Source organism: Halichoeres trimaculatus, unplaced genomic scaffold, assembly GCF_033239565.1.
Source record: "Halichoeres trimaculatus isolate MK-OKI-2021-1 unplaced genomic scaffold, fHalTri1.1 fHalTri1_scaffold_15, whole genome shotgun sequence".
Classification (NCBI taxonomy): domain Eukaryota; kingdom Metazoa; phylum Chordata; class Actinopteri; order Labriformes; family Labridae; genus Halichoeres; species Halichoeres trimaculatus.
The window spans coordinates 24,710,997-24,733,637 of NW_027437193.1; the positions used below are offsets into that span (position 1 = coordinate 24,710,997).

The 22,641-nt window shown below is 39.3% G+C and overlaps 2 protein-coding genes across 3 annotated transcripts in view; both read right to left on the minus strand.

Moving 5' to 3' along the window:
• Positions 1-8,845, minus strand: part of gng12a (guanine nucleotide binding protein (G protein), gamma 12a) — a 45,779-nt gene extending 36,934 nt beyond the window's left edge. The window contains exon 1 of the mRNA XM_074689439.1: positions 8,437-8,845. The gene's annotated coding sequence lies outside the window, so the exon portion shown is untranslated. The remainder of the gene's footprint in view (positions 1-8,436) is intronic.
• Positions 8,846-10,412: 1,567 nt separating this feature from the next.
• Positions 10,413-22,641, minus strand: part of wls (Wnt ligand secretion mediator) — a 31,116-nt gene continuing 18,887 nt past the window's right edge. Inside the window, exons 6-13 of one of the 2 annotated variants that reach the window (XM_074689261.1) lie at positions 20,711-20,879; positions 20,118-20,210; positions 18,902-18,999; positions 18,679-18,742; positions 17,562-17,705; positions 17,348-17,431; positions 14,719-14,887; positions 10,413-11,309 (exon numbers count right to left, since the gene is read on the minus strand). In XM_074689261.1, the coding sequence (XP_074545362.1) occupies positions 11,200-11,309; positions 14,719-14,887; positions 17,348-17,431; positions 17,562-17,705; positions 18,679-18,742; positions 18,902-18,999; positions 20,118-20,210; positions 20,711-20,879 (931 nt within the window). In that variant the 3' untranslated portion in view covers positions 10,413-11,199. The remainder of the gene's footprint in view (positions 11,310-14,718; positions 14,888-17,347; positions 17,432-17,561; positions 17,706-18,678; positions 18,743-18,901; positions 19,000-20,117; positions 20,211-20,710; positions 20,880-22,641) is intronic. The other variant, XM_074689262.1, reaches the window with a different exon arrangement.

Below are 22,641 nucleotides of genomic sequence, written 5' to 3' on the forward strand. Positions count from 1 at the left end.
GTCTCGGTTCATTTACGAACCCTGACAGTGTGAAGGACAGTTTCAGATCTGACCTCAGATCAGCGTCCACAAGAGCCTTAACCTTCAACTAAGTTTACACTCTAAACACACCTATCTTATCTGCTTCCTTTGCTCTGTCCAATCAGATCACAGGATGGAGAGCAGAGCCTGCAGCACACAGAGGCCTCCTGAAAAATGTCAACATTAGGTTTGAAACAAAGGAGCTACTGCCGCTAAAACAACCTCTGGATGCATTATTTATTACTGAGAAATGTTAGTTTGAGGTACAATCAGTTTAGTTAATTAATCCAAAATTTAAAACCTGGTATCTAAGAGGTCAATTTATATAACTACTCATAATGTTTGCTCAAAGATCACAAACTTCATATTTCAAATAAACCCAGCTCATCTTGTGTGACAGACTCCAGGTGGAGCTGTTGAGTTGTTTTCTTCATCCCTCAGAAACTATTTGTTTTCAATATGTACGACGCAAGCAGCTGTGAGCACAAGTAACCAAGTCCTAAAATGAGCTGAAAAAGTCTTTTCTTTTCATTTTTCTTTAAGGATTTCTATGACCTGACATGCAAACAAGCTTTTGCTTAAAAGTTCTTTTTATCCCTAAAGTTAGAGAACACATAATAACCAAGCCTGGTCCATTTTCCAGCCTTACAGGACACATAAAATAACAACTGTCCAGGAGAATAAACAGAATCTGGTCTAGGAATCACTAAAGATTTCAGGCTGGTTGTTGTCGTTCACCTGTTTGACGAAAAAAAAATCCTAAATCCTAGAAAATGCTGAGAATTCATTGGCCCGCTTCCCTTTCTTCTGTATCATTATGAGCAGATATTTTGGGGGTTTGTGCTGTAGGTTTGTTTATCTGAATTTAAGTTAATGGACAGAAACTGACAGATTAGTTGAGTATGAAAGTAGCTGCCCTAGTTTTTTCCTGGTGAGGATTGGGTGAATAAACCATCTGACTTTAACCTTTTACCCACCATCATGAAGAAAAGTGTTCCTGCCCTGAGCCAGAGTGAACTGACTTACTGTGAAATCATGAAAACGAAGCAGCAGTCAGAGCTTTAAGACGAGCTCTGCAGCTGTGAGGAGGAAGTCATGGTGAAAAAGCATTCCTTGGTTTCTCCTCCCACGTGGAGCGTAGGTGCTCCTTGTCTGGGTGGAGACGCCAGTTTCAACTTCTCTCTCTGTCTGTGGGTCACCTGCTCTCACAGTGACAAACATTATAATAGAAGCTCTGCAGGAAGAAAACGACAGAAGCTTCAGGGCAAAGACTAATGAGACACTAACTATGAGCCACAGCGCTGATTCAGCCTGAAAAAGTTTCTGCACATTACAGAAAATGAGGAGAAACTGGGTCTGTTGCTCTACCTTCTTGACCTATCTAAGATGGTTGTCTTGACAACACTTCCTGCTTGGCTTGACACATGAACATCTCATTTTAACGCCGACCTGATTAGTGCATGAGCATGTACAGCGCCTTACTTCCTGAGTCCTACAGTGATAAACTACCACCACGTTTTTGCTGTCATGTTTGATGAAGATTGAGCTTGAAAAGTTTTGTTCGCTCTCGTGTATTTTAAGCCAAAACAATCAGGATGCAGTAACGCTTGGTATTTTGTAAAAGCCAGAGGTTCTGCTGCCAAACCAACAGAAGGGTGTGACTGTATATCCGCAGTGTCACCACCACTCCTCTCAGCACATCTGCCCCCGGGCAGGGTGGAATTCAAGCTAACCACTGTAGGCCGGGTCATGTGACTACAGAGAATACACACATTGACACAGACAAACTACACACACTTCAAACTTCAAGCTAAGGAAGCCTTGACAAACATCCTTCCACACTTCTTCTCTGTCTCTATAGTTCTGTTTCTGGAGAAAAACATTAGACGGACAGCAGACTGAAAGCCTGGATGATTAACATGCTTAAGTTTAAACTGACGACTCATTGATTCAGGTTCTGAATAAACAAGTGTTCATTTAGTCACATAAACAATTAAAGTTGGCACCAGAGTCACGAGTGGGTCATGACGAGTTATTAATATTTTTATGATGGTAAGCCTGAGGAGCAGTTCATATGTTGGTGTCTTAGCTGTAACACAGACCAGTCTCTGGCTCCAGCTTTAGAAACAGTTAATGTCTGCAGCTGTAATAATAATACCCAGCATGTCATTATTGAGGTCTCATAGACACACAGTTTGTCTGTATTTTCACTGAAAAATTAAAGTTGTATGTTAGTATTGGCTGAGGTTTGTGCCACTAGAAACTGAATTTGAATTATTGTATTGAATTTAAAAACCCTGAGCTGAAATACTATTCAATGTTTTAAAATGTAATTAATTTGCTTTGAAGCTGTATTTAATCTGCTTTAAAATTAAACTCTCTATATTCCTTAAAGTCAAAAATATAAAATACAATTTCAGTTCCCAACATTCAGATTTATATTTATACAACTCAAACAGATCTAATTTCAAAGAAATCAATTTGATTTTAAATCATTAAATTGGATTTCTGATAATGTTTTTTATATTCAATTAATTCAATCAATAAATCAATTTCTAGCTTTTTATTGCGATATACTACCCAGTAAACTATTTAACTGAAAACAACTTCTCTAAATAAAAGTCTGTTGCAGTGCTTCATACAGACACTTAGCTTGAAAACATAAAGTGTATCAAGTTTGTCTCTAAAACTACAGTGACATTAAACTAATGTTGTAAAAATATTATTGGTTGAAAGACGTGGTCAGTTGGTGTAACTGATAAATGTCACTTGGTGTAACCAATGTTACTCATAGAAAATCTAATATTGCACAAAACATGACAATGATTATTATTCTATCAGTCTACTACACTGTAAAAAAGATTACTTTAAATGATTTTAAACTAACTGACCCAAGAATACAGACAAAAAACTTTGATTTTTAGGGCATCAAAACCCACATCACCAAGTTTAGAAATATTCTATTTTTGATATACTTGAGGTTATATTTATAATACAGTTTATGGGCAACATACAGTGGAGTAGCTCTTAGGCGCCATCTACTGCAGTGGAGGTGTGGAAGACGTATTGCACTTCCAACTTACCTAAAATATATATTTTTATTCAACAAAAACATCGATACTAAGAGTTAAAAAATTCATATTTTATCACAGGTCAAAATATTACAATATATTGCTGTATCAACACTTTTTCACACCCCTATTTCTGGCACAAATCTCAGCCCAATTGTTGGCTGTGTCTGGATAATTTAACACATTCAACAATGCATGACAAGGAAAGGCATTTAGAACCTTAACCTTTAGAGGGGACCAAAGACTGGCAGTTATAGCTTTGCTAACATAAGCCCTCCTGCACCTTTCCAACATATTGTCCCCCACTCCAATGCCCTGTCCTCTTTACTTAACAGAATAAAAAGAAAATATATACATATTCAGCTCTTAAATTTATTTTGCTCACCTGTCATGAAAAGGAGAAAAACACCCTGCACCATGAAGAAATTCAACTCTGGATCTTTCTTGTTTGGTGAGTTCTCTATCACCATTTTGAGCAGGACTGATGAGTTTCAAACTGAATTAATGGTTTTTATTCCCAAATTTAAGCAAGAAAACTGGAATTTTCTACATGTCAGGAATGAATCAAGAATAAAAAAACAACCTCTGAAACAACTTTTTTTCTGTTTGGAAATGAAAGTAAATAACTGTCACATGTCAATCAAAAATATGTTGTTGGAGGTGGTCTTTTTTGATTTTTTTTTTTTTTTTTTTTGGGTGGGGGGAGTTTTATTTATGTTAGTTTTTTTGTTATTTTTTATGTAAAACAGTTTATTTGATTCAATTCATAGACGACAACAATAATTCTATCTTAGCATTGAAGCTATGACTTTGTTAAGCAAATCCTGGTGAATAAACCATTACAGAAACAAAATTATTTTGGTAATCAGTGATATAATGTTTATTCAGGGCAGCAGAGGCAAACACCTTACACTGGGTGGTGCGTTAATAAATCTGTTAAGCACTTCTATTTGCCATCAACATACAACATCAACTTATTCTTAACTTAACTTATTATTTCTCTTTCTCTCTCTCTCTCTCTCTCTCTCTCTCTCTCTCCTTCTCTCTCAGATCCTAGTACTGTTTAACTTTAGGGTGTGATTTGTTGTTTTTTTTAATAACTAACTCTGCATTCTTTTATTCTGCTCTGTTTTATTTCATCTTGTGCTTTTTAGGTTGCCCATTTTAACATCTGGCCGGGGACTATAGATGAAAATTAGCCTTTTGGCTAACTCTGGCATATTTACTGTAAATGTCCATTAATATGCATTGTCCCTGTAAATAAAATAAATTAAACTAAATTAAATTAAAAATTCTAGCACAAACACCATTGGTTAAAGTTTGATTCTCTTCAACATGTGAAGCTAAAGGACACTCCTCTGTTCAACCAGTGTGATGAAACCATCTCTGCACGTCTAGCCAAACCCAAACCATTTGGCCTCTACAGGATAGATCCTGACATACTTCCTGTAGTCTATCAAGTGTGATCAATATCTCAAAGAAGAGCAGATTAAAGTGTGAGTGTTCTGTTGAAAAAATGTCTTTAGAGACATTTGTTTAAACTCTGTGACTGTATTCAGCTGTTGAAATTTATGCGTAAGATTTCTGAATACTGTGAAGCAAGCACGCACAGGTACGTACACGCACTGACTCCTGCTTCAACAGGGTTAGTGCAGTGAAAGAGCTGTGGGGAAATCTGCACACACACACACACACACACACACACACACACACACACACACACACACACACACACACACACACACACACACACACACACACACAGGTCTATGAGGAAACAGATCCCGGCCAGCCCGTCCTCTTCCTCCTCGCTGCTTGTCAAGAAGTCGCCAGCAGAGCTGCTGATCGAGTCGGACAGCATTCCGTTTCAGAGGAGATACGCACAGCTTCCAGAGCAGCCTGTTAGTTAGTTAGCCCATCAGCTATTACAGCATTGGTTACAGCTGCCTGAACACTTCCTGTCCACATGACCCCAACAGTTCATCCATTGTTAGACCAGTTAAACTCACACTGAGACAGAGGATTCAGATTCAAATCAGTCCAACTCTATGTCTAAAACTGCACAGGGACTTTCCTAACTGGATCCTTTTTTCTTTCTTTTTAATCTAATCCCTTTGCCTTGAGCAAGACATTGTTCCAGTCTCCACCAGCTACCCCCTCCTCCTGTTTCTAATCAATTTACATGCATCACACGTCACTTTAAATCCTTTCAGCCAGCCAGGCCAACTTACACCCACAAGTCCAAATTCAGCTCATAGTTTCAAAACTGAAACTGTCAAACTTCACATATTTTACACACATTACACACAAATCAAGACTGAATCAGTATTCAGGAGGTAAAACCAAAACTTGCCGTGTAAGTATATATCTTTGTCATAAAGAGAGGTTGATGTTGTTGCCTTGTGAGCAGATCTGACAGCACTGAACAAAGCAGCTGCACATGGACGCCACCGTCTTCCTTTCTAGTGAGAAAAACAGCACAATCCTGCTACTACAATCACTGAAACAATAGTGGGTCAAAGGTCAGAATAGATGATGCTAGTAAGGGTTGAGGATATGGCAAAAATATCTTAACTTTGCTCAGAAAAAAATGTAAAAAATATTTATTTTGTAGTTTTTATGTTGAATCACATAATATAAAAAATATATAATTCCAAGCTGTAGAGATTATCCAATCAGGTTCAGTTAAGTTAAGCATCACAACATTAAAGGGTTAAAAAGGAAAGAGAAAAAAAATTAACAGAGAATCAAAATCTTGATTCATCTTCCATGTTCATTCTTCATGTTAAATCAAAACTATTTTGCCAGTTGTATAAATCTCCTTATTTGAAAATTGAAAAGATATGGCACTAAAAAGAAAAAGCTATAGATTAATAGTACATTCTCCGAAATAGATTCAGTTTTTTCAGTACTTTTGACACTCAACCAGAGTGTTGACATGGAAAGGAGTTCAGGCGTACTCCGCCTCAGACTTTCAGCTTATTTCAAAACCTAACAATGGATTGAAAAGGTAAACAACAGCAAGAACGTTCAAATTAGGCTGCACTCTTGCTTAACAGCAGCTAGTGTATGAAGCTAGCATCTCTATTGACTCTGAGGTGGTGCTCAGGATGTGACTGCTTGTTTCCTCAACAAATGTTTGGTACTTCCTACATGAATTTAACTTTCTAAGACTGACTGCAACATCCTCACATGATGAAAAGGGAAAATTCATTCCAACTTGAAAAATTCTAACTAACCAAGCCTGACCTCAAAATGTAACAGAATAAGACTCTGTCTCTGTGCTTACCAGGGATGTTCAAAAAAATCTCAGACCGATGCCAGTGCAAGACTCTCTCATGAGTACTCATTGATAACAAGTACCAATGCTACTAGTACTCTTGATGCACAAAATTTCAATTCACAGTGACAGATGGTTTTGAACAAAGGTAGCTCAGTTACTCTGCCTTTAAGTCCAAAATAAAACACAAACAACTCTCTATAAGTTAACAATTTGTTTTTTATAAATTAAAAAAAGTTCAAAATAAAACTAACAACTGTCAGAGTCTTAGTAACTTTTTAAAATAAACTGATGTGCAAAATAAAACAGTTTAACTGTTAACTCTCCCTAGGTCATTTAAGTTGTCTGATGCACATTTTCCGTGGTGTCAGGGAATGTAGCATCAACTACAGGCGAGGAGGACTAACTCAACATGAAGTTTTTCGCCTTGAGTATAGGCTACTAGTATCGGCAGCCTTCATGAGTACCAATACCTCAAAATAAGGCTGGTATCAGCCCACTACTCATACCTGGTATCGGTACTTGCCCATTCCTAGTGTTCTCCATCTGTGGTTCTCACTTTTGTGTGTAAAATCTAACAAAAGAGGAAGAATCTCTACTCTAACAGCTACAGTGGGCTCGCTCATCGGGCTCATGTCAGCCATGCCCTTAGGAAGACAAAACTCACACGTTTAATAACTTGGAAAATAACACATTATGAAAAAGTTCACATAAAAACATTCACAGTATCATCATTAATGGAAATTGTTCGAAATCAATTGGGATTAATAATAGTTTATATTGACTGCATTTACTTGGTTACATGTATAAATATGAAACATTTAGTTTTTTAATGAGCAGACATGCATGAAAAATGTCTGGGATATTTTCAAATCAAGCTGATAACAAGAAAATAAAACAATGCAAAATTTCCAGGACTAAAATTTCTCAGGAATATTTAGAAAAATTCATTTCAGACGGCAACAAAACCTCTGAACATTTTCAATAATCTTAAACTAAAATTTCCATTGAAATTTTCCATCCCTTTGCAACCCTGAACTTTACTTGTTTAAGGGTGTTTCTTATCATTGCATCAACTTGCATAGCTGCCAATGCAATAATGTACTGAAGTGATAGTAAAGATCAATCCCATGTACTGGTATTGGCCCCAGAAACAGCTGTGGGACAGAAAAAAAACATTTATGTGTGAATGTAGGTATCTAAGAAGTTGTATGTTGTGTTTTTCATTGTAGAAACACTGACATCTCTAAATTCAGAGGGACTGCCTCCTGACACAAGAACTAAAACTTTTTACCTCTCCAGCAAACCATACCTCTGTCATTGCCTGAAATGGAGGAAGTATGTGATCCTGAGCTTGCAGTGTGTGTGGTGCGACCCTCTCATGTCGATGGGTGTTGAGAGGAGGCTTTGATGGTGGTGAATGGGGTACTAATGAGTTGGCCTTATCAATGGCCAGTCTGTGTTCTGTTCTCCTAATGGCTAGGGGGACATCAACAGCGCTGTTGATGGTCCATGTAAACATCTTCCTTCTGTGTGGCCCCCACTTCAACCATCTCACCCAGCTCATAAGCTCATTGGTTCATGCTGGACTACACTTGCACTGTTGCAAGCGATTACATGTTGCATAATGTGAAGGAAGTGGCTGGTTTGCATATCTGTGAAAGTGCTATTGAGCTCTGCAATAATAAGTTCATTTCCCAGAATAAGTCATTATGTGGAAAACGCAGTAGGTGGGGCCAGTGGGAATAATCAGGGCAGAAGGCCCAGACTGCACTGAGCTGCTGAGTAAACCTCCAGCTCCAGCTATCACCTGTTAAACATTCATCAAGTAGTGACGCTCATTTAGATATGTGAGGTCACAAGAAATATAAGTCAATAAATATCACTGTTATGTTAAAATCTGCAGTGGTTTCATCTGTAGAGACGGGTAGAGGCTCTGAGAGCTGGCAGCAGTCTCACTCAGTCTGTCTGTTAGTAGAGCAGACTGAGACCAACTGTTGCTTCAGGTTAAAGAGCGTGATGTCGGCTGTTAGAGTGACAGTTATCCACACATGACAGTCTTACCTGGCCGTGGTAACGTACAGTCAGGTCTAGCCGTGTCTCCTTTCACTGAAGCCGAACTGTATCCGTCAACAGACTGGGAGGAGACCTTTCCCTCTGCTCTGTCGCTCACAGCGCAATGTCACAACTACAGTAACGTGTTTACACCACAGACTGTGAAAACAGCAGCTCTACGTGGACCCCACCGGACACTTCAAAGCTAGCACTTTCACTTTCCGCTGACGGCTGGTGTTAATATTCAATTTTCGTTTGGGTCCCTCTCAACTATTCCTTCCTCCCTACGACCAATCCCCCCTCTCTCCTTTCCCTTTCCTCCTCCACTTGGGCGCTTCGAGAGTCAACGACAACAGCCGAGTTTTGTCGGAGGAGAGGCGGAACAACCGAAGCACTGGCGGATACCACAGAATGAAGTCTCACGAGCGTCAAGTTCACAACATTTAAAGAGTCATATCCGGAAGAGACCTTCAAAATAAAACTGCGGATGAGGTTCCGGCCATCTGGTTACAGCTAATTAAGGCAATACTTAGAAAAAACTTGCTAAGATGGATAAAACACTACATATATCGATCCTGTTGGTCATCTGAAAATAAGTTATGTGCTTACTTGCTTCGCTGTTATTTATACCACAGAAAATAAGAGCCGTACAAAATGTGGGGGAAAAAGTGGTTAATTTTTAATTTTTTTCTGACTTTTGGTCGAATTTAATCACAAAGTTTTTATGCTTCTCAAATTCTGACTTTTCCTTATATGTCTGCAGACTTTTAGGGACTTTTAGGAGAAAAACAGAATTTGTCTGAAGACTTATTTGGGGGGGGAAATGAATTCTGTAAAAAGTTTTTATTCAAAAAAATAAATAAATAAATAAATAAATAAATAAATAAATAAATAAATAAATAAATTAAAAAAAAAAAAAAAAAAAAAAATACAGAAGAAACGTCATAACTACTTGTTTTACCCACCAAATAAAGTCTCACCCCCCTTGTCTTTAGTTGTTTTGACATGTTTTTCAAAACTCCAATTTTTCATTATTCTTTTATGAAGGAGCATTACAGAAATGTTTAATTTAAGATCTAAAAATTCAATCCTCTGTCTTTTCTTATATGCTAAACTTTTCCAGAAAATCTGATATAAATCTTCAATGAATTCTTTTAGAGGATTTTTGTTTTCACTTTATATAATGTATTTCATTTTTTTGACAAATTTATACTACTTGTAAACTATTCTGTATTTCTAAGAGCAGCAATACTTTCATCCTAAATCCTGTTTACTATAGACTCCACTAACTATAGCCTACTTACACTGAAATGTAACTTAGTAACCTTGAATTATTTTAAAATGGCTATTAAAATAAGGCGAAGTTGCCTTGCACAGCATTTAATCCATGGCAAAATCTGCAGATCAACTGATATCTCTCTGTTTTCAGGATATTGGTATGCAGGATTACGTATCCCTCTGAAATAAAAAAAAAAGCTTGAGATTGAAAAAAGACAGTGAAGTAAAATCATAAAGATTTTTTTTATTAGTTTGAAGAGGCACAATTAGACACTTAAGTGATTAAATTAATTATACATCGACTATCTTCATGAGAATCTGAAAAACAACTACATCAATTTCCTGTCTCTCTCTAACTTTCTCTTTCTAGCTTTATTAATGAAAGAAGTGAACGAAGGCCTGTTATTCTGCTGTGAGCCACGTGGTGGCGCCTTCTCTCTACCAGAACGTGTTCATACATAAGCTCACACAGCAGAGGACTGTTTATTTCAAGGCTTTGGCGCAAATGTGTACCAAAAACACACGAAAACTTAAAATCGGTACCAATTTTATGATCAGTAAATTTAGTGTATCATATGTTCCCGTTATGGTATTTGAACTTTTATGTTAAATTATGAGCAAACATCAGACAGTACACTGCAGTTTTAAGTAAAAGCCTGTTTTTATTTATTTAAATTAGCATAAAAAGCAAAAAGAAACAAAAACAAACTACAAACGATGTATAACGGCTACAGTCAACTTCAGAGACAGTGATGAATATACTTTTTGTGAAGCTGAAAATGAGCACTTTTATAAAAAATAGATATCTACATTGTAACATAATGAACATACAGAATGCCTTTCCCAAAGTGGCTATGTGGTCTGTACATATCCCCCCAGTGATATAAAAAGATTAACAGCAGTATTCCACATGATGTACTTTCTATGGAAAAAAAATGCATTTGACAAAAGCTCTTAAAGCCTTGACTGAGTGGGTTATTTAGCAGAAGGTCAAAATAAATTGCTAAATATACCCATTATCTCGCTGCTCACCTATATAAAAGATTTTTTTCCACACACAGAATTTTTAAAACTGGAGTGTGACTGCTGCCAAGTACAAGTTCTGACCACCAAGAAACACTTCTCTTTACACTGAAACCTCTCTTTTTGGTGTCAAAAGCGTTGTGCAATAACAAATTTACACAAAGTATGAAATGTGAGAAAAGAATTCCCCCATGAAATGAAAAGGACTGATAAGAGTGTCGATAACATTCAGTCTGTGGAAAAACATTAGGGAACAGGGTTGCACGTAACAACACACAGCGAAAGGTTTGGTGCTTGAAAAAGATTATAACTGTGTGGGACAGGTAGAAACATGCAGGGTGTATTACTGACACAGTTTAAGGGCCAGGGGATGTATAGGGGCCTGGTTGATTACATATACGGTGGGGGGTGGGGATGATGGGAGCAGTAGGTAGTTGAGGGGCATCTTGTTGCAGTCTTCCAGTGAGAAATCTACTCCTGTGCCTCTTTGCCGGTCATTTTGTAGATTTCGGTAGGGCCATCAACGTGGGTGATGGTTGTAGTCAGCTGGATGTCCTCTCCACTGTTTGCTCCCCCATCTCCTGCGCATGGACACAAAGTCGTTAACACCAACAATACAATGTCAACATGGTACAAAAAGAAAAGCAATTATGTTTGGCAGATTATTTCTTTGTTGGTTCAATGCTTCTTGCCAATAAACAATATACTATTGTAAAACCTGATCATGCATTTGTGGGATGAGCAGAAGAGCTGAATCTGTGGGTTGCACTTATCAAAATTATTCTGCCATTGACTCTCATTTGGCAGATTGGATGATTGAAGGCTGAAGTAACAAGACATATACACAATTTACACATGTATTCATTTAACAAACAGGAGCCTCAGTAGCATGTTAAAGAACTAAACAGCCACACCAGCCTGGCCCCTCCTCGTGCTGGTATCTCATTGTTTCAACCAGCATCTGACGCAAGTCGACTAACGTGGTTGTGTTGGTCACTCCGGCACGAACAGCATGCAGAGCAAGCGGATCCCACAAGTGTTAAATGGAGTTGAGGTCAGGACAGCTGGCAGGCCATCCCATCCTCTCCCCTCACAAATCCTGGAGGTAGTCTCTGAGAAACCCCGCACTGTGGGGCCCAGCGTTGGTATCTTTGAGGACAGAGTCCAAGTCCAGGCTGTGGAGATATGGGATCACCACTGGTGGCAGAATGTCATCTCGATATGTCTTTGCATTGGGATAGCCTCCAACGATGACACGTGTTGTTTCTCCAGGCAAATAATGCTGCAACTTGATTTTGTGGAACACCAGCTTCAAGTTGCCTTTTCACTTTGGCCCTATCCAGATCAGTCGAACTTGGCGTAACAGCTCTTGGAGTGGACAGCTACTGACCACTGTGAGACAGTCGAGCACCTAATGGTCAGCACCTGGGATTACCAGAAACTCAAAACAAGAGTCCAGAGCAACAGCAGAATAAGCTGTTCAGCATTAGCAGATTTTCATGGGTGCAACCCACATCCTCTGCTCTTTTGCTCATCCCACAAATGCACATTCCTTACAAATAGCTCATTTTAGAAAGTAACAGAAACAGGTTTTACAACAGTAAAAGATTTATTGCCAAGAAGCTTTGTTAAAAGAAATAATCTACCAAACACAAATTGCCTTACCTTTTGTGCTATGTTTATATATAATACATTTGTGTTTGTGCTTTTTGTTTATTGTTGCAGGCAAAAACCCACTGTATACCACCTAACAGAGCATTAACACTGAGCTTCCTGAAGATAGAAGAAAAAGCTCAGAGCTGATGAGGTAAAGCATCTGAGACTGTAACTTGGAGAGAGTCACCCCTCCCGTATAGATGGGTTGGTTGACGCACTTCAGGGAAAGCTTCCAGCACTTCAAACACTTCTTTTTCTCTCCCTGTGTCACTGACGTCAGGAGATGGATGGATGGTTTTCATTACTTCCCTGCTCTCCTCCCCCTCCCTCCCTCCCTCTCCTCTTCACTGTGCCTCTCCTCTCCGTCTGGAAGGAAGCCTGGTGTCCATTAGAATCACCCTCCCGGGCCAAAGAGACCCTGCTTTCCCCTGGGAATCTGGGTCCCTCTCAGCTATTCCAAATGCAAACTTTGGATGAATGGACAGCTTTACAGCAGAGGGCAGACACTCAAATACCACCAGAGAGAAGTACAAGCAGCTGGGACACTGATGAAATCCAACCTAATTTGATGAATGAGGCTTTTTGTAAATTGGAACTGCATTAGTTTTAAATGGTTTATGTAATCATTTAATTACTGATATGCAATGTTTAACTTCTGTCAAATGAAAATGAAAAACTTGTTGAATCTAAAGCTTTTTATTTTATTGTGATGTTTATTTACATAAACTCACCGTCATGGCTGGGGATTGTAGGCTAAAGTTCATAAACTGCATCAGTGTGTCTGTGGTGTCAGAGCCACACTGATTACCTTAAAGATGCTGTGAGGAGGATCTGTTTTGATTGCACTCCCTCGCCACCTTGTGGCCCGGCGTCTCACGTACACTGTCATAAATTACTTTTAGTGAGGCGTTGTGTGTTTTGGAGATCAGATCAAAACAAATTTACTTTGTTCAAGACAACTTTTTACTGGATACAACGCGCTGAGGTAAGGTATTTATCAGTACAGTTACGTAGGTCTACAGTTTAAATAGAACATCAAGCAAATGTTGTAGCAGCCAGCTATATGTTAGCGACATCGGTAGCACAGTAGTCCAACTAACTATAGGCTAACGTGACAACAAGTAAACACTGTCAGTTTGTTAGTAGTTTAGTAGCTGTTAATATGTAGCACAGCTGGCAGCCCGGTGCTCTAAGACATGTCTGTAATGTGTAACGTTAGTGAATCCTGGTTAGCTATGTCCTGCCAGTCATCTACCAATCAGAGCTAACGTAACCTCACTCTTCATTTTATTGATAGACTCTCAAGTTTGAACAGACCACTGCAGAATAACTGCTGACTGTGAGTTGGAACAAACATTATCACAAACAGTTTAGCCCCTGTGTTATAGAGTGATAAAGTCTGAGCTAAAGGATAATTAGCCTTTAGCTCAGGCTGTATCACTCTCCCGTTTATCTTTCTTCTGCTCTTCTGTCCTTTTTCTGTCTGACAATTAGACTCCTGTTTCCACCATCACTACAAAATTAATCACAGAAATCATTTTGAGCAGAGAAAAACACAGATCTCTGTGTTTTATCTCTTCTCCCGACTAAACTTAGTCAGCTGGCGTGGTGTTGTCATAGAGACCTAGACGTGCCGTCAATCGATCCAGTCCTGCTCGACCCGAACTGGAAGCTAAGAAGTAGAAATTTAAAATAACCTGTAATCAGCCATATTGGTGCTGATAATCTCATTTTAAAGTGTGGATTATAGTCAGGCATATATCTGGAAGGGAGACTTTTCCAAGATCACTTTCAAACTCCTCACAGCCCCTTTAAGTTACACTCCTAAGCACTTTAACACGTAAACTTGGTAACCCTTTTACTATCAACCTATCACTTGGATAATACCACTTTGTTTCTCCAACTGATGTCCAGCAGATGCCTGTTCCCATTTCAACCCTATAACTGAGGAGGATGTTTTGAGGGAAGAACAGGAGAGAGTGAACAGACAGTGGCTTCAACCATGACTCTTACTGCAGGGCCAATAGAGATGGCAAGGAGCCAGGAACAGAAACTGGCTTTAAATCCTTCTCTAGATGATTAAATATCTCCACCTAAATTAATGCAAGCCTGACTTTGCTGGAAAAACAGTCTGCTTGTAAGGGAAGTGGGTGAAACCTTTTATCAAATTTCCAATGTCTGTTGAATGTTCCTTTTGAAACAAATCGCAGCTGAAGTGAAACTTAAACTGCTGCAATGGCTGATAATATAAAGATTCATTACCCAACAAACAAAAGCATTCACCACTGATCCTCCATCCATCTTTTTATAAATGAAGCAGAGTTGTGTAATTACCTGTGATGCACTGAGCACTTGACTGCTCATCTCCATATCGTTTGTGGGAAGGTGCGTAGAGGAACATGATGGCGAAGACGTACAGGTTCCACATGCCGTAGATGCCGGTGAAGAAGGCACTGTTCACCTGCACCGTGTGTTCGCCCCAGTGCCAGTGGCCCTCATTCACCTGCACAAACAGGTAAAAAACAAACGTGCTACTGTGTGACAGACCGTTTTCCATGTTATAAGACACAAAAAAGCTTTTGTGGTGAAATACAAAGCACATTAGAAAAAGATGGACAACACAGAAGCTTTCCAAAAATGAAGCCAAAACATCAGGTGTTTGACCTATCAAGTAAGGTTGAGTAAGTCAAAGCATTAAAAAACATGTTAAAGTAGTTTTTCCCAACCATGGTTTGTTAGTACCTGTCATGCTCATTTCTGTCAACATATTTGTTTTGGAGAAAAGTTGAGTTGTAAGTGATTATTTGATGCAATAAACCAGGTTAAAATGTCTTGATAGACAATATGTGGATGTTAAGTGTTGCGTGTGGTGCTGGAAGACGTTGAGAGGAAGTGTAACTAGCACAAGCGTCACTGATCTTTCCACAATTGCAAGTGACCTTTGTGAAACCACCGACAAGTTTTTAATGTTGCATCAGCCTTTAATGAGGACATGGGTGATTTTTGAAGTCCAACAGTCATATTGGAAATGCTGACTCTAAAATAAATAGTATTTGATCTAGCAATGGGCAAAGAGGCAGAGTTGAGGCTAAAAGACTCCTGGCTAGCAGGTTACAATGCGCCCACCTGTCAAGCCTCAAATACACCAGATACGTCTGCAGTCCGACTCTGTTCAGTTGTGTCTTGACTGCATTTGTTAACTTACACCGGCTGCGTGTTCAGTCCGACAAGCTGCATGGCTGACAGACAGCTGGAGTCACAGACCGAGGAGTTACCACGCTTCTCACTCCAATAATAAGGCTGTTAAACCTACAACTTGTTGACTCCTGGTCTGGCTCCGCTCATTATGTCTCTTTATCGATATGGTCAAGCTAACCATACGAACAGATTTCAACATGATTTGTTTTACTTTGAAAGTCACTGGGTGTTTTTAGGTAGTTTTGGGTCACAACTTTGTGTCCCGCTTGATTTTCCGTACACTCATTTTATACGTCACAGCTCCGTGTTCGTTCGAAATAGGATGGCTGCATATTACCTGCAACATGACGGACCAGCCATGCAGACATCCTGCAACAGAGTGGATCCTGTGTTGGTTGACACATTGATTTGAATGGAAACCTATCTGATCTGTTGCTGCAACAGAGCAGAGACAGACTGCAGACATATCTGATGTATTTTAGCTGTAAGTCAAGACAGCCACTTCTTTTAATGTGCTAAGTTTTGCACATCTTTTACCAACAGATTTCTTTGATGGACGGCTAATTTTACCAGGCTGTAAGCATGTTCATTTCTGCTGTAAAACTGAATATTTTAACAGAGGTGATGATGAGATCTGTTTTTTTGGAACCTGCTTTAGGTGGACACTCATGGTATTTTGGTTTTTAAAACTAAAGCATCATTTCTTAAATTTATTTTACTGGAGGTTGTCACATGGTTCACATTGGTAGAAGAGGTGAGAGGTCAATACCACAGCTCCACCTGGTGATCTCTCCTGACTATACACTGCCTGTTTTCCAAACCACCTACTACATACTACATGCGAATGTAGTATGTAGTAGGCAGTACATATTACCTGATGCTTTTGCTTGTAGTATGTAGAATGACTGTTCTGTTGGGTCTGTTTTGTAGTATACTACTCTGGTTTGCAGTTTCAGAAGCAGAGCTACAGACAATGTTTTTTGTTTTGTTTTGGGGTTTTTTGCCTTTATTATAAATGTACAAAACAATCTATGGGCATTTTAGCTATTTTGTTGATCATATCACACAGAATCATCATACTGAATTTTTAATCTTAAACCAAAAGTTATATCATTTACTGAAAATAAATCTGGATTTTTATTTTTTACAGCTGATGGAAAAACACTTCTATATAATCCACATATGGTTTAAAAGGTGAATTATTGGTTTTTATTGGCTTTAAGGAATTTAAACAACTCTTTTACGACTGGAAGTGACAAGATTTACAGGTGTTTCCTTCTCATCACTTCACTTATTTTCTAACATTAGTGTTGTTGGATTGTAGTGATAATGCTGACTCATTCCAGTAGTTGGCGGTAATTCACCAAAACCTGCCACCCCCCATAGACAAACAGCGTTAGCCCCGAGCATTGTGGAAAACAGTATGTCAGGTAGACTGGTCTGTTGCATACTGAGAAATTTTCCTGGATCAGTAGTACATCCGGGGATTTTTAGTATACTGCAGATTTTGCATGCTACCTGCTACATACTGAATTTCAGCCAAAATAGTAAGCACTGTTAGTGTAGTAGGCTGTTTGGAAAACAGCCACAGACTCCAAAATGCCGACAGCCATCATGAGGGTTATTCTGGCTTCATTTTTGTACAACAAGAAACGGTAGAGACACATCGTCCATTTTTATTTTCATTCAACATTTTGGATGCATCATGTACATAGCCTGAACTACAAGGGGCATCACTTCAGATTTAAAATACCTGTGGTCTTACCTGACTGATGATGAAGAAGATAACAGTCATGGCAGCACAAGTCAGAGTGACCAGCATGAGGAACTTAAACCTGAAAATCAGACCCTGAAGAGAAATAATGGGGATGCATTAGTAACAAAAAGTTCATTCAAAAAATAAAAAGTTGCAGACTACTCCCTTAATGACATTACTTTAAGATTTTTATATTCTATAAGCCCAGATTAAAATCACAGACCTCATAGTGCAGGCGTCGGGCCTTGGACATTGCAGGCAGGGACGTCCTTTTCCCACTGATGTTGCGGAAAACCTGAAACACCATGAAGCAGAGGAAGAGGAAGTAGAGGCAAGCGCAGATCCCTGCAACTATGATGAAGGCCATCTGAGGTAAAAGCAGTCAAGGAAATAACCAAACTGTCCTTGAAAAGTGTCAAGCAGCAGAGTGAGAATGTGCACTGTTCCTGTATGGGAGATGTTCCAACTCAACAACATGATATTACACAAGCCAGCCCCGTTTACACAGAGCAATCCGGTTGAGATCAGTGAAACGCTGTAAAGTGACGAGACAAACCAAACTGAACCACTTGGTTAAAACAGGGCTGACATTTTAACCAAAAGCTCTCAGAGTGTGACTGTAGCTGAAGCTACAAAGGCATTAAATGGTAGCATTAAATAGATATATTACAGCCAGGGCAAACGACATGTAGGTAAAATGATAATATAATATTTTTAAAATGTACATCTACGAGCCCCTTCAGTAAATGAATGTCTCCCTGTGCCCTCTTTCCAGACTTTAATGCTGTGGGATGCACAGCAGAAACATGTGAGCAGTGGGCCTCATAAATAATTAACGACTCTGGTTAGGGACAGACACTGAACTAAACGTCTTAATCCAACAGCTGAGAGTCAAGTACATTCAAAGACATTTACTTTTTGATGAACCTTTGGAAAAAAAAACAGAAAAGGAAGACAATGAAATTTTCTCTTGGGTTTTTTGGCAGATGTTTCTGAAAAGGTGTGCTTTTATCTTGCAGGCATGTAATCACATCATCTCGAGAGCCTGAGTCCTGCTTTCACATATGGCAACACTGAATAATTTCTCATCTTATTAGTTAGCTTCCAGCTCCCGCCCAGCTCATAAAGAAGCAGAGCCCTCTGTAAAATGTGCTGTTTTGGCTGTACTGGCTGTTTGTAAAGACAATTTGTTCAGACAAAGGCAGACCATAAACATATTTATTGGCTGCTTAACTGCAAAACCTACTTTGGTCAGTTACACCTCCAAGAGGATTTTATTGCATTAAAATTGTCAGACGAGCTGTTTGCAGCACTGAAGAAACACAGTTTAAAAAGGATACAGCCAGCTCAGTTCCTACATCTGATGCCCAGATGCTGTAGAAGGGGTTTTTCAGCTGGACTCCTCTGGTGACACAGGAAGAAACATTTATGCATCAGCTGTTGTGAATGTTTCATAAGAGTTTAAAAAAGAAGACTATCTACACAGGTTGAGCATAAAGAACATTTTCTTTATATTACATATAAAGAGTGTATGAAGTCAACCGTTAGTAAACTGGGTCTCACCTCTCACACATGTCAAAGATAAAGAGGCAGAAAGATCCAAACACAATGGGTCCAACCTGCTTCCAGTAGACTGAGAAACGGTTCCTCTCCGTCTGGTCCTGAGATAAGAAGGATAAAACACTCTTGAGGTATTCTGTGCAAAATGTCTTATGACAAAGAAATTGAGGGAACACTTTACTTTGGAGGTTCGCAAATTTCATCACATTTAGGTAATAATTGGACAAAGTTTTTTTTATTTTTTCTTTGAAACTACCCTCTAAATCTCATGATAACTAGGTGAAAATTAGCACATAACTTCTGTCCAGATTCTGTTTTGTGGTGCGACTGTACTCACAGTGTCTATCACAATCAGGTTAGGCCAATTTACAACCACACTCTTGGTGAATATCACATCTGAAGCCTTCAGTTGTATCATGTAAAACATTATAGGCCTAATCATAAAGGTTTATCATTTTACATGTGATCTCCATTATGCATATCAACAAACTGGGTACTAAAGAGCCTGGTAAAATTAAATAAATAGCTAACTATCAACTGCTTATTGGGAAATTGAATTATTCACTGAACATTTCAAAGGTAATTATCAGAGGAAACAATGAACCTAACTTCTGTTTTCAAGGACTAAGCAGCTATTTATCACCTGCTTCTCTGGAAATAGCAGAAACTTTGGGATACTTATAAAAACATTTTGTGGTGGGTTATGATTTAATTTAAAATGAATTATTTGCTAATCGTCACCTTCTTACCTTGCAATTTGGAGTAAATTTCAAAGAAACTGGAAAAAACAGTTACCTACCAATTGTGACTTGCGACAATAAATTTGGACACTATTTTAAAGAAGTTATGTGCTTATTTCCAAGAAATCAAAAAAACACTTTGTCTAATTATTACCTAAGTGAGATGAAATTTGTCTCTGACCTCTAAAGTATTATCAAAATTGATCTTAAATATCCTCCCTAATCAAGCCAAAAAGTTGGTATAAAGGTTTAGGAAGTGTTTCTCAAGTTCCACTGGTCACAACTGTGAGTAAATGGTGTGTTTTTTAAACATTAAAAAAAAAAAAAAAAAAAAAGGAAAAAAAGGCGAGATCACCAGGACTCATCAGGAGAAGATGCATTCATCCCATTAAGTCGAAGGATGACATGAGTTGACCTTCCCACATAAGGAGTGCTGTTTATAACACTGGCTGCAATGTAATGATACTGTTGAGGTGTACCAAGAGTGAAGAGGAGTTGCATGCATGATCCAAGTTGTATGATGCGAGAAATACACCAGAAGCATCTCCGCTCCATTGAGTTTTGACCTTGGTCTGAAACAATGAGAAGCACTGTGAAACACATTCCAGGGCAAAAAGAGTGCACAGGCCCAGATATGTGGGGCTGTGAAAGTGTGAGGTTTCTGTGTTTAAGATACTGAGAAACTGGACTAAACAATTTTCAAAGTCGTTGAATGTCATTTAAACATGAATAACAGCAACTGAACTTCCTAATTGTTCAAAAAGCAAGAAAAAGAAAAATGCTTGACATATGCTGCTTATTCTTATGTTTTTCATTTAAAATCCATCTGTTTATAACACAACATCATTCAGAGCATGTGAGCAGAGTGGAGCGGTGAGAATTTCTGCTCCTCACTCCTGAGGATGTCCACCTCCATTGCTCTTCCAAAAGAAAAGTTCTGATTCTGGTTCTGGGCCAGGTTTGGGCACATTTCAGACTCAGATACTGGAGAAAAACAGTGCCCTGTTCTCACCACTAACCAGCAGGTTAGCCACAAAATTACCAAAAAGCCAAAAGGTGCCGAGTACAGTACCATGAGATGCTCCCCACAGAAAATGATCCAGAAGGAGAGCAGCATGGAGTAGAAGATGCCCTGTCTGATGTCCCCAAAAAGCAGCATCCAGGTCCAGTTGAAGCCAACAGAGAACCACTCCACTGGGATGTTGATGAACGTCATGGAGATTCCCAAAGCAAGGATCACCCTGAGGGAGAAAAATAGTGTTTAACTGACAATTTTTCAACATCATTACCAACATTTAAGGGAAGGGGCATGAAAAGTAAAAGTGAAAGTCCAGTTTTTTCACTTTTTACTTCAAAACAGAAGAACTATCAAAAGCAGAATATAATTTTCATGTAACAACACGCAAGGACAGATAAAACTTGGTGTATTTATTTCCTGGCACCGACCATAGATTGTATAAAGCCGCGTTTCCACCAAGCAGTCCGGATCGGTTCAGTACGGTTTGGCTCGGTTTGGTACAGTTAAGCCTGATCCCGTTTGTGTTACCACAGCAAACTGTGCCCTCTCGTGGTAGGCGGCGTTTAAGCTGGATGCTGCAAGCCCCAGCTGTTAAACAATAGCGTGACGCCGTAGCAGCGCGACACGGTTTACCCCACAATAAATCCAACAAAGAAGAAAAATGCAAAACAGTAAACAAAAAGCAACAATGGAAGACATCCAGTGTTTCGTCCTCTCTGTGATTGGCATGTAGCTCTTCGATACAAAGCACAATCAAGCTTTGTTTCAGAGAAGTCTGTGTGCCGCCAGGAGAAATACAGCAGCTGTTCCATGGTAAGTGACAATTCTTTTGACCAATCAACGGTGTGCAGTGTGTTGCTTCACCTTCTGAGAGCGGATCGGTTCAGTCTGGCACCCAAACGAAATGGTCCCAAAATGTGGGACAGCTCATCACGGTTATTTGGGGATCTGTACCGGGACAAGTCAGTGGAAACCCCACAAAATGCGCGAGACGAACCGAACCGGTCTGCTTGGTGGAAACGCGGCTTAAAACATGGATGTAGCCTCTGCGACGTCGCCCGTCTGTTCCTGACACTTGAAATGAAGCCAATCAGCGAACTCAGCCACATTCATTATGACGCCGGCTGTGAATTTCATTTGGAACAGCAACAGGGCGCTTGTCAGTCACATGACCTGTGCTGTGTATCTAACTGGACAATCAAACGATCCTAATAATTTCTAAACCACCCAGTTCAGGAAAATTCACTCACTGTACAGTGTGTGCTGATAGTGAAATCAGTGTTTCAGACCCAAGCTGTTTTTGAACCAGGCTGTAAATATGCTTTAAAAGTCAGTTTCTATTGCCTGGAGTGTACGAGACTTCTGGTCTTTCTGAAGCCAGCCTCAAGCTGTTTCTCAATGAACAGCAACATTTAGCACTTCCACATGGGCTTCATTTTACTAACCGGATGTTGCCCCTTGGTACAGACACCTCAACTTTTAAAATAACAAAATCAATGTTTTAGTGTGAGGTGACATCTGAGGCCTGCTGAATCAGGCTCATTAGTTCTTGGGGCATTATTGATTGGATTATCCATACAGTCACAAGCACAGTGCATCCTCTCCTGTCCAGTTCTCAAAACCTCTTTCGTGCATTCAAGCTTCTTCAACAGGTTCAAAGAGAAATAGAGAAAAGCATCAAGCACAGTGAGATGACATCAAGGTCTTCCAAATGTCTGCAGCAAGTCTCTGCATGCCACCAGGAGGATTGTAAATAGTCAAGAGGGCGAAACAGAGAAAAGTGTGTCACAGTGAAGGAGTGGGTGCAGAAGTATTTTGTGTATAATAGAAGTAACATAACACAGCTTCTAAGTTAATCCGCTCCAGACAGGCCATTAGCGTTGTTCTAGGGTGCAGAGAGAGTGAAAGCATATTTGACTGGTATGCAGAGAATGTGTCCTGAACACCATCGACACACAGGAGAGGTGAGGTCTGTATTTATCCAT